General features: G+C 31.2%; 1 protein-coding gene across 1 annotated transcript in view; it reads left to right on the top strand.

Moving 5' to 3' along the window:
* The window catches only part of SYCP2 (synaptonemal complex protein 2), a 69,947-nt gene extending 52,444 nt beyond the window's left edge, over positions 1-17,503 (top strand). The window contains exons 28-44 of the mRNA XM_010365170.2: positions 306-361; positions 782-839; positions 1,286-1,454; positions 3,669-3,706; positions 4,174-4,344; positions 5,678-5,876; positions 7,062-7,267; positions 11,119-11,304; positions 12,157-12,247; positions 12,519-12,674; positions 13,237-13,373; positions 14,480-14,574; positions 14,669-14,768; positions 15,294-15,352; positions 15,500-15,578; positions 15,707-15,763; positions 16,717-17,503. Coding sequence (XP_010363472.1) covers positions 306-361; positions 782-839; positions 1,286-1,454; positions 3,669-3,706; positions 4,174-4,344; positions 5,678-5,876; positions 7,062-7,267; positions 11,119-11,304; positions 12,157-12,247; positions 12,519-12,674; positions 13,237-13,373; positions 14,480-14,574; positions 14,669-14,768; positions 15,294-15,352; positions 15,500-15,578; positions 15,707-15,763; positions 16,717-16,794 — 1,935 coding nt within the window. The 3' untranslated portion in view covers positions 16,795-17,503. The remainder of the gene's footprint in view (positions 1-305; positions 362-781; positions 840-1,285; positions 1,455-3,668; positions 3,707-4,173; positions 4,345-5,677; positions 5,877-7,061; positions 7,268-11,118; positions 11,305-12,156; positions 12,248-12,518; positions 12,675-13,236; positions 13,374-14,479; positions 14,575-14,668; positions 14,769-15,293; positions 15,353-15,499; positions 15,579-15,706; positions 15,764-16,716) is intronic.
* The last annotated feature ends 202 nt before the right edge of the window (positions 17,504-17,705 follow it).

Consider the following 17,705-nt stretch of genomic DNA (forward strand, 5'->3'; position numbering starts at 1 on the left):
ACCAGCATATGTATGTTTAGGTGGCTTTTTTTTCAATTTTTTTTTTTTTTTTTGGAATAAGATAGAGAAAAACAAGCAATTGTGGGGTAGAAAGCCTTCACTACCAAGAAAATCACCTTTCTTATTGATGAAAAGTAAAACTCTTATTTTTATTATATTAGTTTTCTTTTCAAATACAAATATTGTAGTAAAGTTAATTTTATGTCAAATCTTATTTTGTGAAGCAAAACTAGATTTTATGTTTATTCCTTTTAATTCTTGTTTGACATTGACAACTCTTTTTTTAATGTTTATTTACAATGCAGATCCAAGAGTTTCAAGCTACAGCTAAAGAAGCCTGTGCAGATAAGTCGATTAGATTGTAGGTATTTTTAATTCAATTAAAATATTCTGATCTTTTTTTTCCTCTTAAATATCTCTTCCCAGTCTTAGGGTTTTTTTAACAAATGAGAAGAGTGAATTAAAAATGCCAGTTATTATTACTCCCATTATGATTCTGTTACTTCAGCATTTACTCTAAATTAATATGCAAATTATCATCACTTTGAATATTAGTTGTATATCTTAGATCATGAAGCTGAAAAGACTTTAGTAGTTCTTTAATCTAACATATAGTTATTTTATAACTGAGGTCAGAGAGGATAAGTGGCTTGGCCAGAATAATATAGCTAATTAGTGAAAGAGTTAAGACTGAAAACTCAGGTCTAATTGTCCATTGTGTGTTACCTTAAGAAAACAAGTATGAAGGGTATTTTTTAATTAATACATATTTTTGTTTAAGGGTAGGTCCAAGGAATCATGATGAACTTAAATCTTCTGTCAAAACAAAAGATAAAAAAGTAAGTTATAATATCTCAATATGTCTATTAGAAATAGTATTTCTCTTAATTTTTAATGTTAAAGATTATCAAAAACAAGAAAACAAAAATATTTTGATTGTTTTATTTATGCAACTATCCACATTCCTATTATGAATTTTCTTATTGTCTTTCAGCTATTTGTAATCATCTAATAAAAGAAATGACAAGTTTAGTTTTTTTTCTATAGGTACTATTAGGTTATATCTCTCTGGAAATAAGTTGTTTTAACTTTGAATTAACAACATCAACACCAAAATGCAAATACCACTATCTGATCTGGTTTTCCAAGTGACTTTCTTGGATAGGTTATTAATGCCATCCTAAATTAGGATGTTGTTTTTTGTTGTTGTTGTTTTGGTTTAACTTACCTTGCATGATATAATGAGACGTAGTATTTCTTCATGCATTTCAAACTTGTTTTATAGATTATAACAAATCATCAAAAGAAAAATCTATTTAGTGATACTGAAACAGAGTACAGATGTGATGACAGCAAGACTGATATTAGCTGGCTAAGAGAACCCAAATCAAAACCACAGCTAATAGACTATAGCAGAAATAAAAATGTGAAGAATCATAAAAGTGGAAAATCAAGTAAGGAATTATCTTTTGGAGAAATGTTGCAAATGATTTCACAATTTATTTCAATTATTTAAAATGCTTTATATAAGCTTATTTTATTTAGACTGTTCATTACTACATACTTTCATGGATAGGACAAAACACTACAATTTTTATGTTTTTTGTTTTATTATTTTGGTAATATGGTTATATTTAAATTTTATTTTTAATAGGACCTTAGGGACACAAATAATGATTTATCATAATCCTTGGCTCATGATTCTCATCACTTGTCTACTCATGGCCCAGTATTATCCAGTTATTTAGCTAATTATTGTGAATAATATACCAACTACTCATGAACTCAACACCTTTAAGATCAAGGCTTGAACTTGGACACTAACCTATATATATTTACATGTATTTACATTTATGTGTTTTTGTATAAAATATATATATTTATATGTGTGTATATATTTTTACTAAATATCCCATCTTCTTGCTGCACCCAACATGCATCCTTTTTAAGGAATTTATATAGACACAAAAAATATATCAAAAGGCAAACAATTTTCTTCCAGATTTTTTTTTTTTTTTTTTTTGCCTAAGTTTTCCACAAAGTATTTTCCTAGAAAGTGGTTTCTGCTTTCTCTTTGTGATAGTGAATCTCTTGAAGTAGTTGGTATGAGTTTCAGGTATAAGTTTTGGCTAGAGAGAATTACCATTTTCAAAGCTGAACATCAATTTCAATGTTTGCTAAAACAAAGATTTTATATGTTGCATTTTTAAAAGAAGACTTAACTCTGTGATTTTCAATTAAATGTATATTTATTGTAAAGGCATCAGCTTTTATTTTATTTCAGGATTAAAAATAACCAGTAGTTACCTAAAAGTAGAAGTGAATTTTGGCATGTGTTTAGAAATGAAGCTGAATCTTGAAATTTTAGGTGAGAGGTCACCAGATACATGAGGAAGTAAAGCAGCAGGATTATCATATATAAAAGGGAGAGAAGTATGGAATAGCATAGTATAATCAGGGAATGCAGTATTAAGGTATTTGGTACATAGATCATATTTGTGGGAAAATGGTGAAAGGTGAGGCTAGATTGCATGGTAGTCTGAACCTTGAAGCAGCCAAAGATAAATATAATAAGACTCACATGCCCTCAGGGACCATACAGTCTAGTGGGAAGATGTACAAATAAAAACATTTATAACATAAAGTAGAAGATGAGAGATCTCAGGAAGACATTAGAGGTTAGAATACTGTCATCACTAAATATTTATGAAATTGAAATTCTGTATGAATTCTTTTGTTTAAATTATTGAACAACTACAAGTTAATGTGTTGAGTTGACTTATTTCCAAGATTAGAGGACCTTTCTTCCAAAACAGCTTTGCTTCCTTTGCTTGGATAATCTCATTTCTTAGGTTTCAGAGACTATTTGGAAAGATACTTGAAAGGCAAAAAAGGAAAGTGGGACTAAAGCTGCTATCAATAATATGGATAAATCTTATTAACATAGTGATGGATGGAAAATAAATCATAGGATATTATACAGGACATGATATTTTATAAATCTCATTATATCGTTTAGAGATATATATCTGTGTAATAACACTTGTTTTTAAAGCAAGTAACTAAGACCTGCAGGTTTCAGGACAGTAATTACCTTTTAGCAGAAGGGACACGGAGGATGGTATAAGAGAGCATACGTAAGTAGATTCAGCATTATCCACAATCTGGTTCTTAAATTGAGTGGTAGATTTATAGGTGTTAACTTTATAACTTATGTTGACATACTCTCTTATATGTTTAAAAAGTTCTATAAAATAAAGGAGTGGGAGGAAAACTGGCAATTCATATCATACCAAACACTATACAGTAAAAGTTATCAATTCTTGAAAATTACATTTTTAGATGAGTTTAAAGATGGTGCCAATCAGAGATGCAGTGCAGTTGGGCTACTAAAAAGTTCTGGGAAAGGAAAAGCATCCAAAATAGTGTATCATTGTGAGGCCAGATTCTTCAGCAGAAGGGGTGAGGAGAAGATTATGGTGTCAGGAGGGCTGGTATCCTGGTGGCCTGAAGCCACATGGAGGTTCACTTATTAAATGCTAACAAATGCTTTAAAAACTTACTGTTTTTTATTATTTTAATTTAAATATGCTGAAATGATGTTCTAATAAATTTAATGCCCATTCTTATCTACTGTGAAAATTTAACCTTATTTTTCTGAATTGCAGGATCATCCTTGGAAAAGGGACAACCAAGCTCTAAAATGGTAAGCCAAGAAGTTTGTGTTCAAACATCCCTTTACAATTACTTTTTCTTGTCATATGAAAATAATTCATCATCTCATAATTTTATCCTTGTTATCAGTTATGTGTTTTATGTACTTGTTCCTCCTTTTGCACACTTTCTCCTGACTTATTTCTTTTCAAATCACATTGGCCTTTATTTGACTCCATTTTATTCTGTGCTTTTAGGTATTTTTTTAAATCTCTTTTACTTCAGTTAGATAGTATATATCAGGCTTCTCAGGGATTTAATGGTAGGGATACAGACATAGTAAAGAAGGTAACTGGAATGGGAAGATAAAATCCATTAATTTAAAGTATGTCAATCAAGAATCGTTCTTACAAATATTTTACGTAAAGCTTGTCACAGTGCCAACTTTATAGCAAATTGCTTGTATTTCTTGTGCCTCAAATATTGATCTAATAATATTCAGGAATTTTTTTCCTAAAGACACCCAGTAAAAATATCACCAAAAAGATGGACAAGACAGTTCCGGAAGGAAGAATCAGACTTCCACGAAAAGCAACCAAAACAAAAAAGAATTATAAAGATCTCTCAAATTCAGAATCAGAGTGTGAACAAGAATTTTCACATTCATTTAAAGAGAACTTGCTAGTAAAGGTAAATACAGTTCAGATTAATTTCTAAAAGCCTCTTAAAATATTAAACATATCTTTTTGTAAAAAATGTCAAATTTATCTTGTTACTTCTTAAGAGTTAACTTCCTATGTGACAAAATTTAATAATTCTAGAAATTTGTCCTTAGGCAATAGTTGGCATTTTTGTTATAAAACAGATGTCTGCATCTAGTGAAATTATAACCTTATGATAGTATCTTTGAAATGGAGAAGTACTTAATCTTCTAAAATTAGGCTTTAATAAAGTATAGCATGGAGAAGTTGTCCATCTGTTGAGTGAAAGCAAAATATTGGTGTCTGAGGTTCTTCTCACACACTGGCTCACCTGTCACCATCCCTGACTTCTTCCTTATGTCTCATAATGTCCAGACATTTTCCCAGTCACCTGTTCTTGAAAGCAAAGTTATTTATTTGTCTGGCAGTCCATCATCTATAGAAGTTATGAGATGTCAGTATAATTTCATTTTTTCATCAATATTCAATAGTTTTCTGTAACTCCAATTATGGGAAAAATATATATACTTACATATATTACTATATATAGTAACCACTGTACATATACACATATAGTGTATGTGTATAGTATATAAATATATGTAGTGCTTACAATGTGCCAGCTGCTATATTAAGCACTTTACAGATTTAATGTCTTAAAATCTCATAAGTACTATAGGTAATTAGTACTATTACTGTCATCCCATTTTACAACTGAGAAAATTGAGGCTCAGAGAGAAGGAGCTTGCTCAAGGTCACACAACTAGGAAGTGGTAGATCTAGGATTTGAAACCAGAGAGTCTCGCACTAAAGACAGGTTTCTGACCAGTACAGTGTGCTGATTTGACGTCATAAACTTCCATCTCTTCTTGTTCGCAATCTTGTTATCTCTTACCCAAAAGACTTTAAAGACTTCCTAATTTTCTATCACTTTTTTTTTTTTTTGAGACACAACCTCGCTCTGTCACTGGGCTGGAGTGCAGTAGTGTGATCTTGGCTCACTGCAACCTCCGCCTTCCGTGTTCAAGTGATTCTCCTGCCTCAGTCTGCCTAGTAGCTGGGCTAATCTTCTTTGAACCCTCAAAGAAGGCTATTTGCATCTCTTAAGATATTTATTATAGTAAATGTATTATATTCTCCTGGGAATTTGTCTTATGGCTTCTAGTATATTAGAAAGTCTTTCACTACTCATATCTAGGTCCTTGTTGTACCTGTATGTGGTAATATACAACCTTTAATAAATATTTGAATATAATTTTTTTATGTGTCCAAGTGTAAATATTTGTACTTGAGTATAATTTGAAAGTTATTGATACATTTAGGAGGAGAATATCCATTCCAGAATGAAAACCGTAAAGCTACCCAAGAAACAACAGAAAGTCTTCCGTGCTGAAACAGAAGAGGAACTATCAAAACACTGGAAAAACTCATGTCTACTAAAAGATACTATACGAGATAATTGCCTTGACTTATCTCCTAGATCTTTATCTGGCAGTCCATCATCTATAGAAGTAACGAGATGTCAGTAATAACTTCATTTTTTCTTTACTTGAATATTCAATAGTTTTCTATAACTCTAATTATAGGAAAATACAATTTTGAGGGGCATTTGTGATTATAGTACTTAAAACTTCATTGTTAAGCTAGTTAATGCTAGTAACTTGACTTTTGATAACATGGGAACAATGCTACTAAGATACTGAAGTTTTTCATGTTAGGAAGTTAAAGATCAAATGCTTTAATGTGGAAAATATTTAGTCACAAATTATAACTTGAAATCTTAAATACTTAATTTTAATGTGCTTTTTTAGCTCAATATGTATTTAATAACATGAGAATTTATGGATAATTCTGTTTTTTCTATTTATATTTCATTGACAAAAGTCCAAGGAATATCTTGGACCCACAGTGGATTAATACTGTATACAGTTGAGGTTTTGCTTTTACTTTTAAATAATTGGTAAAGAAAAATTCATATTCTTTGGAGCTCTGGTATATGTGTATGCCTACTAGTATAGAAAGTATAAGCCTGCCCTTTTTATACCATTTTTGTTTCCTTGCAAGGACATTTTGAAGCATTTCTAAATGCTAATCATTTCAGTTAAAATGCAAGACTTAAATCAGTTAGTATACTTCTGCTTCCTCTAAAGTAGCTATTGTGTTCTCAGTACTAAGGACCACTATAAAATTTCATATAAGCACATACTCAGAAGACAGATGTACATGCCCTGATTTGATCTGAAAATTGTCTGAGGATTTATTTATATTAAGATTTATTCCAGCAATAAATTTTCTAATTTTTATGTGAAAGATGTAGAGCAGATGATTTCTCAAGGCTTTTTCAATCATAAAATTTTGTTACATTAATATACAACACTATCAGCTATGATGTCAAAATACTCAAGATAATAATTAGGTTGATCCTTATATTTCAGGTCATACTGTAGATATTTTTGTTGGAAAATGTTTTGAAAGTTCTTGTGGTTACAAGTACATTTTAAGTTCAGCCATTATTGTTTTTCAGTCTTATAAATAAATATAACTTGGTTTTAAGTTTTTTAAAAGGTATCCTTTTTTATAGGCAAGATTTGAAGATTTGACAAATCTTTATATTCTTAGAATTTAAATTAATCATGCTATTTCTAAAGCAGACATTAATGATAGTGCTTGCCATCTGTTTTCTTGTGTTTTTTTGATGCAATGTAGGTGTAGAGAAAATAACAGAAAAGGATTTTACTCAGGATTATGACTGCATAACAAAATCTGTATCACCTTATCCAAAAACTTCATCACTTGAATCCTTAAATAGTAACAGTGGAGTTGGAGGTACAATAAAGTCACCCAAAAACAATGAGAAAAACTTCCTGTGTGCAAGTGAAAGTTGTTCACCAATTCCACGACCACTGTTTTTGGTGAGAATGTATATATATATTTTTCTTTATCAGATATATCTGAAGGTAGTAAGTCATTTTCCCTATCTTAATCAGATACACATTGCTTGTCTATTTAAGGTTTTGGGTTTAGTCTAGGGTCTTGGGGGAGAGGGACATAACGACAAGAGAGAGATAGTTGCCAGTCTTGATGAACCTAACAGACAATAAATATATAGCTATACAGGAGGAAGAATGTGGTAGCAGGAGAGAACAGTAGTTTCTCATTATCTGTGGTTTCACTTTTTGAGGTTTCAGTTACCTACAGTCAACTGTGGTCTGATAATATTAAGAAATTGCAGAAATAAACAATTCATATGTTTAACATTGTGTGCCATTCTGAATAGGGTGATGAAATCTTGAGCCATCCATTCTGTCCCTCCTGGGACGTGAATCAACCCTTTGTCCAGTGTATCCATGCTGTATACCCTACCTGCCTGTTAGTCACATAGTAGCCATCTTGGTGATCAGATCAACTGCAGAGGTATTGCAGTGCTTGTGTTAAAGTAACCCTTACTTTACTTAACAATACCGCCAAAGGTTAAGAGTATTGATGCTGACAATTCAGATGGGCCAAAGAAAAGGCATAAAATATTCCTTTAAGTGAAACGGTGAATATTCTGTGCTTAATAAGGAACCAAAAATAAGATACGTTGAAGTTGCTAAGATCTATGGTAAGAATGAATCTTCTTTCTGTGAAATTAGGAAAAAGAAATTTGTGCATAGTATAATAGGGTTAGGTACTATCCATGGTTTCAGAAGGGTCTACTATATTTTAAGAAGAAATGGTACATAGAATTTGATACATAGATGAGGAAGAATGAAGAATTTCTTTTCAACATATATTTACTTTTTATATTCCTACCATTTACCTGTTAAACTTCCTTATAAACACCTAAACCAAATATTGTAATTACACTGTTTTCAACTAAATTGTCCATTTACTTTGTCAACATGTAATTTTTGTAACTAAAGGTTATTAAAGGCCGTAGACTTTATAGTGAAATCTGAAAGAAGTACTTGCATTGCAAGAATAAGCATATTCAGATCTAGAAAATGTGTGTAGTTCTAATGTGTAGAACAATTAATAGTATCTCTTAGGAAGTGATCATTCCTACTACAAAACTCTTATCTGTACTCTGTATAGTAATCACCCCTTATTCTCAGGGAATACGTTCCAAGACCCCCCCCCACAATGGATGCCTGAAATGGAGGATAGTACTGAACCCTATATATACTATCTTTTTTTCCTATACATACATACCTATGATTGTTTAATTTATACATTAACTTATAAATATGCAATTTATAAGTTATTACAATGACAAAACAGAACAACTATAACAATACAGCATCACTACTCTTGCTTTTGGGGGCATTATTTAGTAAAATAAGGGTTACTTGAGCACTGCAATATCTCCAGTCAATCTGATAACTGAGATGGCTATTACTTGACTAACAGGCAGGTAGCATATACAGCATAGATATGCTGGACAAAGTGATGATTTTCAGATCCCAGGCAGGACAGCAGAATGGCCAGAGATTTCATGGCACCACACAGAATGGTGCACAATTTGAAACTTATAAATGATTTCTGGAATTTTTCATTTAATATTTTTGGGCTATGGTTGAGCATGAGTTATTGAAACCCTGGAAAGCAAAACTGCAGCTAAGGGGGACCATTGTGTGTCAGACAGATAAAAGTGGAACTATGCTGTTTAAAGTCGAGGTAGGAGATCTAAACCCTAGATCTACCTAGCCTCCCTCACCTCCTTCCCTCAAATAATCCCCAAGGCATATTTTCAAAACTGAGTTTCTACAGACCGCAATTTGAAACCCATTTTCACACTAGTGAAATTCACACAAATTCTCCTGTGATCCTTTATCAATATAGTCGGCCCTCCATATCTGTGGGTTCCACATCTGTGGATTCAGCCACAGACAACACTATATATTTTTAATTGTGTCTGTATTGAACATGTACAGACTATTTTTCTTGTCACCATTTCCTAAACAATACATATAACAACTATTTAAGAGTATTTACATTGTATTAGGGTAGCATAAGTAATTTAGAGATTACTTATGTATATGGGAGGATGTGTATAGGTTATATGCAAATACTGAACCATTTTGTATCACAGATTTGAACATCTTCTGATTTTGATATCCACAGGAGGTCCTAGAACCAATCCCAGTGTTTCTGTCATTCTCATTTGCCCCACATTCTTTAATCCCGTCAGTGTGCCCCCTTGCAAAATCTCCAAACCTGGGTAATCCCCACCCATCATCTTTGATGCTACTCTGCATTAGATGGAATTTTAATAGTTATATTCATTGGCTGGACACTCATGAGACATTCCCCCCATGCTTCCCCTTTACTGTCAACTCTTAATAAGGTGTTGGAAATTTGCTTTATGCAGTAGTTGAACCTGCTTACACTCTCAACACTGCTATGAGATAGTGCTCATTTCTCTACAGTTTTAACTAGGTGTTATCAGATGTTTCTGCTTTTGCCAGTCTGGTAAGCATAAAGTTGTGTCTTTAATTGGCATTTTCCTAACTCATGGCATCAATGAGTATTTTCACATGATTTTGGCCATTTTGTGAATTCCCTGTTTTCTTATTTTTAAGTTGCACTGTTTGATTTTTCTTACAAATTTGTATGAGTTCTTAATATATTCTGGATATTCTTTATTTGTTGTATATGATGGAAAGATTCTTTTCCTACTATGTATATTTTCACTTAATTACATAACTTCCCTATGACAAAAGATAGGATATAATCAAATTTACCAATCTTTTGGGTTGTTCAAGAAATCTTCCCCTAAGCTATTGTCACAAAAATATTTTCTTATAAAAATATTAGTTTTGATTTTTAAATTTTAGGTTTGAGTCTCTCCAGGCTTTCTTTTTCATATGGATATCAAATTAGTGCAATATCAGGAGTGGAATAATCTTAATTTAGTCATAGGCCGATGATCACATGGGCCTGGATTAGGCACTATTAGATTTTACTGTTTACTGGCCTGTTTATCTGTCTCTGTGCTAATACCACCATTGCTTTAATTAGGGTCATTTTACATTTATAGGGTGTCACATACCCCCTGCCCCACCATTCTTCAGAATTCTTTTGGCCCTTTACTGATTCATATACATTTTAGAATTCATTTGTCTAAGGGAAGAATTGCCATTTTTCAATATTGATGTTGATCTTTCTTAGCTAAACATCATTTATCTCTCCAGTTTTTCATCTTATTTCCTACAAAGCTGGGCAAAGTCTTCTACAAAGGAAATTATGCACCTTGTTGGATTAATTCTTAAGTATGTTATGGGTCTTCTTTTTGCTGTATTAAAAAAAATCAGACCTTTTTTTAAAAATTACATTTTCTGAGTTTTAAAATTTTTATATAGAAAAACTACTTGTTGTTTTATCTCCAACAACCTTGCTGAATTTTATCATAATTGCCTAGATTCTCTTGGCTTTTCTGTATAGACAGCCATATAAACTGTTACACATAAAGATTGGAACAGAAAATGCAAAAAAAAAATTCTTATTCATGTTCTTGTTAAGGTGACTTTGACCTCTGGAGCATAGAAACTGTACTAGCAGGGATCCTTATCTACAGGTTTTGGTCATCAAAGTAATAATCTACTTGTCTAAAGATTTTTTATTTTTAGTTATGAATTGAAATTGAATTTTTGCAGGTAATTAGGTAGTTTTGAAGTTTTGCTTTAATGTTTTGTATTATGTTTATGTTCAACTCTTTTTGAGGGGGGGCTTTGAACAATTTTGTAACTACTTTTGGGTTTTTGTATGTCTTCATTCATAGCCCAGACATACACCAACTAAGAGTAACACTATTGTAAATAGAAAAAAAAAAAGTTCTCTGGTACTTACACAAGAAACACAAAACCATAACAGCTATTCAGATGCAAGCAGTTATAGTTCAGAAAAACGGTTTATGGAAATTGAATCTCCAAATATCAATGAAAATTATATACAAAGCAAAAGAGAGGTAAGTATGGTACTATAACTTATAAATTTTCCTTAAACTACAATAGTTCTTGTAAGACTCAGATTACTGACCTTTAGTGGTAATTATAGTATTTTAATGCCTTTCAACTGTTATTACCTGCAAATCTGATTTTCAAAGTATATAGAATGGCTTGATCATAGAAAACTATTTTTTGATAGAAAAAAAGTTGAAACTTTTAAAATGGGAGTAGTAAGGTCTTAAATAGTGAGGATATCACTGCTGAACTCCGGATTGCATATTTATAATTGGCACTTTCTGGTTTCATGAATATATAGGTATTTGGTTGAACTTCCTGCCACCATAAAAGCCTATCCATCCATCAATAAAAATATTTTAATAACCTGTAAAACATAGAAAATCAAGACAATTTTACAACTTGGAGAGGGCTGGGATTTGAGCTAGACCTAAGTGGATGGGTAGGTATATGTAGATTAAGTGGAGAAAAATCAGTAACCTATGTAAAGGTTACTAAGTAAAAAAACCTGTATATTCAAATAGTATAACATAAGGTTAGATGTGAAAGATTGGTTTGAAAGAAGAATAGTTTAAACTTTAGTTTTCTGTGGCTCCTCATTTCCTGACTCAAAGAAATGAAAAGCATGAATAGAAAAAAAGTAGCTCACATCACAGCTATTACAAGAAGATTGAGGTCAACTTAGAATCAAGGTTAACACATGGTAAATATTAGAGATGAAAAGGAAGGGATAGAAACACTCTGAGAAATAATTGACAGCATTTAAAATTATTGGCTTTTGGGTTTGAGAAAGAGGATGAAATGTGAATCGAAACATATTTACAGAATTATTTTCTAATTTCTAATACATATTTTAGGAAAGTCATTCAGCATCTTCATTATCCAAGTCTTGTGAAGGAAGAGAGAAAACGTGGTTTGACATGCCCTGTGATGCTACTCATGTATCAGGTTTGTAGTCATAGTCTTGCTTTTTAAAAAATGATTACTGAAATGCTGCATGATATTTCATCTAAAGGAATTACGTATTTTTAAGTCATACCATTATTCAACTTAATGGAAAAAGAAAATAAGTAAACTAGGTAGAATTGAATGCATAATTACCTAAAACATAATAAAAATACTTAGTGGAAACAAAGGCTTTTTAAAATAAAAGCAAGAAAATATTAGGTATTTTTAATGAAAATGGTAGCATTTTTAACTTTCTTTAACTATTCCTAAGGCCCCACTCAACATCTTGGTCGCAAACGGATATACATAGAAGATAATCTGAGTAGTTCCAATGAAGTAGAAATGGAAGGGAAAGGAGAAAGGAGAGCAAACTTGCTTGCCAAAAAACTGTGTAAAATTGAAGATGCAGATCATCATATCCACAAAAGTAGGTAGATCAGTAGCCTGTATCAAAATGCAGTTATTTGGAAGGTGGTTCTTATATTTTGAATGAGTCTATTTACAAAACAAATTTGTAAAGACAACTTCAGATATGTCCAAGATGGATGATGCTTTATTGCAAAGTTCACATTTACATGAATAATTGTTGTAGTAAGGGTCTTATATACCCATAGATCTCCCTCATCATTCTATCACTTATTATCACATTTAGGTTTTACTAGAGTATGAATTTACTGATGTGCTAGTACCTCATTAAATACTTAACAATAATGTGGAACTAGTTAAAAAGCAGTTAAGAAATAATCCATAAATGTTCCAGCTTAAAGTAGTCATTTCTGCTGTAATAGCCATACCAAAAAGTTTGTTTTATAAATCAGAATAATCTCATTTTTAAATTAAAAAAACATAAGGAACTCTTCTGCCTTTGATTTCATAATCCGTAGGTTTCACATAGATTCAGAAAATAAGATTTTGTTCTTAGCCTAATTACAAGGCTAAATTTACAGTAATGCATATTTTAACTTCAGCAGATTGTTTTTATTTTTTAGTGTCTGAAAGTATATCTTCATTATCAACAAATGACTTTTCTATTCCTTGGGAGACCTGGCAAAATGAATTTGCAGGTATAGAGATGACTTATGAGACTTATGAGAGGCTCAATTCAGAATTTAAGAGAAGGAATAATGTGAGTTATTCTTTAAATTATGATTTATACCCAATAATATAATAATATGCCACACTTTCGACTAGACCATTGGCTTGTTGGATCCTTTGGCAAGAAAATATCCATTCATGAAACCAACTTTCCTTATATGTGAATAATTGGAATAAAATCTGTATATTATCCATATTCTTTCTTTTGCTACTACTTTTTTCTCTTTTGTCCTATTTTCCTTTTCAATTTAATGTTTTGGCTTTTCTATGATTTTTCTTTTTTTACTGGACAGTTTTCATGCCACTTTTCAAGACATTTTTTATCTCATGGAGGTGACCATTAATGAAGATAGTATAGTATAAAGAATAAGCAGCTGCAGTCAGAGAAATACAATTTCACTTTGTTTTACTAGTTCTGTATTATACTTACGTAGTGTTAGTTTTTGAGGTTCCAGTGAGATAATGCAAAAATGCTGTTTAAAACAATTTTTAATTATTGGTAATATTTTTCTGCCTATCTCTTTCACATGCCTCTATTTGGAATCAATAGCTTTTTATGCCCTCCTTTGAATAAAAGATTTTTTTGGCACAGGTTATCAACCCCAACCCCCCGCCCCTGCAGTCTTGCTTTCCTTTCTCCTATATTCAGGGTTAAAATTAGAATTTGCTTGTTTTTTCTCTTTTTTTTTTTTTTTTTTTTTTTTGCCCAGGGTCAACCTAATCTGAATAGAGAAGCTTTGACTTATATATTCAAATGTAGCTACAGATACATATTAGAATATATGTTTTTGTGAAAAAAAATGGTTTTAAAAAATTCTGAGTGTGACTTTTAGGCTGTGTCTTTGAAGAGAATTATGACCATCAGCATTTTGGTAAATACTGTAGAGTATGGTGTTCTTATGAAAACAGTTGAAGAGTAATTCAACCCTTAGTCAAAGACTTACTGATGGAGTTAAATAAGTTCACTCAGAGCAGTGTCTATTAACACTTCAGTTTAAATAACTGAGTTTTTTAATTTTTCACTTTTCCAAGTTCTTAGTCATTTACATTTCATGGAAAATGGTCTGCTCTTACTGTAGTCTTGGTTATATTGTTATTTTGTAAGGATATTTTAAGTTTAAAATGAGTATTTTTCAGATCCGACATAAAATGTTGAGTTATTTTACTACACAACATTGGAAAACAGCTCAACAACATCTGAGAACAATGAATCATCAAAGTCAGGACTGTAGGTCTGTAATACAAATCTGTTCTGAAAACTTTTGAATGCTACATATTCTGAATGCTACAGTTTTTAAAATTAATCTCATTTTGTTTCTGTAATAGGATTAAAAAACTTGATAAATTCCAATTCATTATCATAGAGGAGCTGGAGAATTTTGAAAAAGATTCACAGTCTTTAAAAGATTTGGAAAAGGAATTTGTGGTTTGTTACTTTTAAAAATTTTTTTAAAATAAGTTTAAAACCTTGTTTTTAAAGAGCTATACTTGGAAAAACTTTCTTTTTTGGGAGCACATCCTAAAGCTTTTTGTTCAGAAAATAATTTAGTTTTATCTTAGTTTTGAAGTACAAACTTAAATTTATGATGAATATCTTTGATAATAAATGAGAAATCCTGAGAGATTTTACTTTCAATTTCATTTTAATTTGAAAGAGTGTGTGACATCTGGAATATTGGGGAGTTATACATGATATAAATGATGAATTGATGGGTGCTGACGAGTTGATGGGTGCAGCACACCAACATGGCATAAGTATACATATGTAACAAACCTGCACGTTATGCACATGTACCCTAGAACTTAAAGTATAATAAAAAAAACAAAAACAAAAACATATAGCCATACTGTTTATTTACATTTGTAATAATAGAAATAGAGTAATTCTACTGTTGGATTTTAATTTTTAATAATATTAAAGTTTAACTGGATTTTATACCTTACAATGTAGGACTTTTGGGAAAAGATATTTCAGAAGTTCAGTGCATATCAAAAAAGTGAACAACAGAGGTTAGTATGACATTCTTAATGACTATAATCTTTGAAATTAGATTTTTAAATTAATACATTTCTATTTGAAAACTTATACTATATTATAGCACTCTAATTTGAATTATTGATAAATATAACGTTAACTTTCATTATTTTACTTGTTAGGCTTCATCTTTTGAAAACTTCATTGGCTAAAAGTGTCTTCTGTACTACTGATAATGAAGAAACTATTTTTACATCTGAGGTATACATTTTATGCTTTTTATAGGTAACCTTTCTTGATTACAAAAAGAATTTGTTAGTCTAACTTTGTCTTTGCTGTGAAAACTTTATGGTAAATTTCCTGGGTGAAATATATTTACTTTTTTACAGATGTGTTTGATGAAAGAAGATATGAAAGTGCTGCAAGACAGGCTTCTTAAGGACATGGTAAGTCAACTAAGTTTGAAAATGAAATAATCATACTTTAATGACTTTTGTTTTTGATTTTTTTTGTTTCTGCTTTTATGTCTTTCTTTTTCTTTTTGGGTTGAGAGAAGATAGTTTTAGCCCAATTACTTTTAGTTCTTTAAATAATGGGAGCATATTTATATGAAAGAATGGGGGTAATTTAAACAGGCCCTCCTAAGGAATAAAAGAGAATATCAATTTGCAAATTGAAAAATTAGCTGAAAGAATGACTTGTTTGCAGTTTCTAAACACTGTGTACTGCAGCAGGCCTCTGTCCTGCTCTGTCTTCTGAAGGAGAAAATATGGCAGGACAAAACTCCCAAAAAGTCTGTAGTTTAGTAGAAGAATTATTGTCTCTTTGGACAAGATGTCATTTACTTAGATTTGAGGATAAAATTAGTTTACTTTCCAATGGCCTAGCAGACCAGCAGCTGCATTCTGGGGGGGAAACATGGACCTGGGAAGGAACTAAAGGTACTGCTTTAAGTGATAATGTCTTTGGAGTTTTCTCAAAGATGAAAGGCATTTTTAAGTACACTGATCTTTGTATACACAGTATATTAATGTACTTACAAAGTTTCAATAGAACCTCAATATGCTGACATAGACATAGGATCAAGATGTTGTGGCTAAGCTAGTTTAGCTTCAAGCAAAAAAGAAACTACTTAACTAGGTTGATCCTTGTTGAAATTGTTTTCTAGACTTTTTATTTTACTCTCTTCCTTTAAAAATTGAATCTAAATTTCACTGATTTGGGGCTTTAAAAGATTAGAGCCTTCTCTCAACTGATTGTCTCGAATATCAGTAATGATCACAGAATTCTGTAGATATCTAGATATAGATCTGTTAGAATGCAATATCTTCATGAAAGAAGTTGTTTTATAACAGCTTGAATTTTTTTCTAAGTGTGATTTTTTTTTTCTTGGCCATAGCTAGAAGAGGAGCTTCTTAATGTACGCAGAGAACTGATGTCAGTATTCATGTCTCATGAAAAAAATGTTAATGTGTGAAATCTAGTTTTTATCAACATATTTTATCTAATCTGTGTATAACTGAGGAAATAAGAGTAGTCTTACAAAGAGAAAAATATACCTGTTACCCAAGCAAGTGTACCTTTTATAGGAACCCTCAAAATTTTAAAAAAAAGTCTTTTAATGGATGAGAAAGACCCACTATAACATGACTCCAAGCCCAGAAGACTTCTGTCTATACACTATTATTTTTTAATTTTGGAGATGAAAGCTTCAAGAAACCTTTTGAGTTAATTATACTCATAAAATGAGTTTATTTAATTAAATTTTATTGTGTAAAATGTATTATTACATAAAATGTATTTTTGAATCAATGCAGTTTGGGGATGAATATAATTAAAATGTTTAATAGCTTAGAATTCAACTAATAAAAATGTAGCCACACTTACAAGGGGGAGGAAGTCCCTAATTTAAAATGTATACCTGAGTGGTAGATCAGTACTTTCAGCACACTGTTGGAAACGTTTATTCAGTTATGGCTCTGGCCTAAAAAAGCTACTACGTTGCCTAAATATGTTAATTCAATATAGAAGTCCTATTTCATAAGCAGGCTGTTTGACAAATACTTGTAGTCATTGTAATACCTTGCTAGATTAATTTATAAAAATGAGTATACATTTGATTTGCTTTTAATGAAGTTGAAATAAAAGCTTATGTCACTTGAATAAATATAAATCATTATATTCCTGTTTTGTGAACATTGGGTATCTGAAGAAGGATATTTATTTGATCCAAAGTGTAATACTACGTAGCCTTACTATCCCTTGTCTACTTAATGGTAGCAGAGTATTATTCAAAAATAATACCAGTAATTAAATACAGTGGGAAACCTGGCCTTTTAAAACCCTCTCATTTTAGTCACCTTTATGCAATTATTAGCATCAGCTAAG

Source organism: Rhinopithecus roxellana, chromosome 13 (assembly GCF_007565055.1).
Source record: "Rhinopithecus roxellana isolate Shanxi Qingling chromosome 13, ASM756505v1, whole genome shotgun sequence".
NCBI classification, from domain to species: domain Eukaryota; kingdom Metazoa; phylum Chordata; class Mammalia; order Primates; family Cercopithecidae; genus Rhinopithecus; species Rhinopithecus roxellana.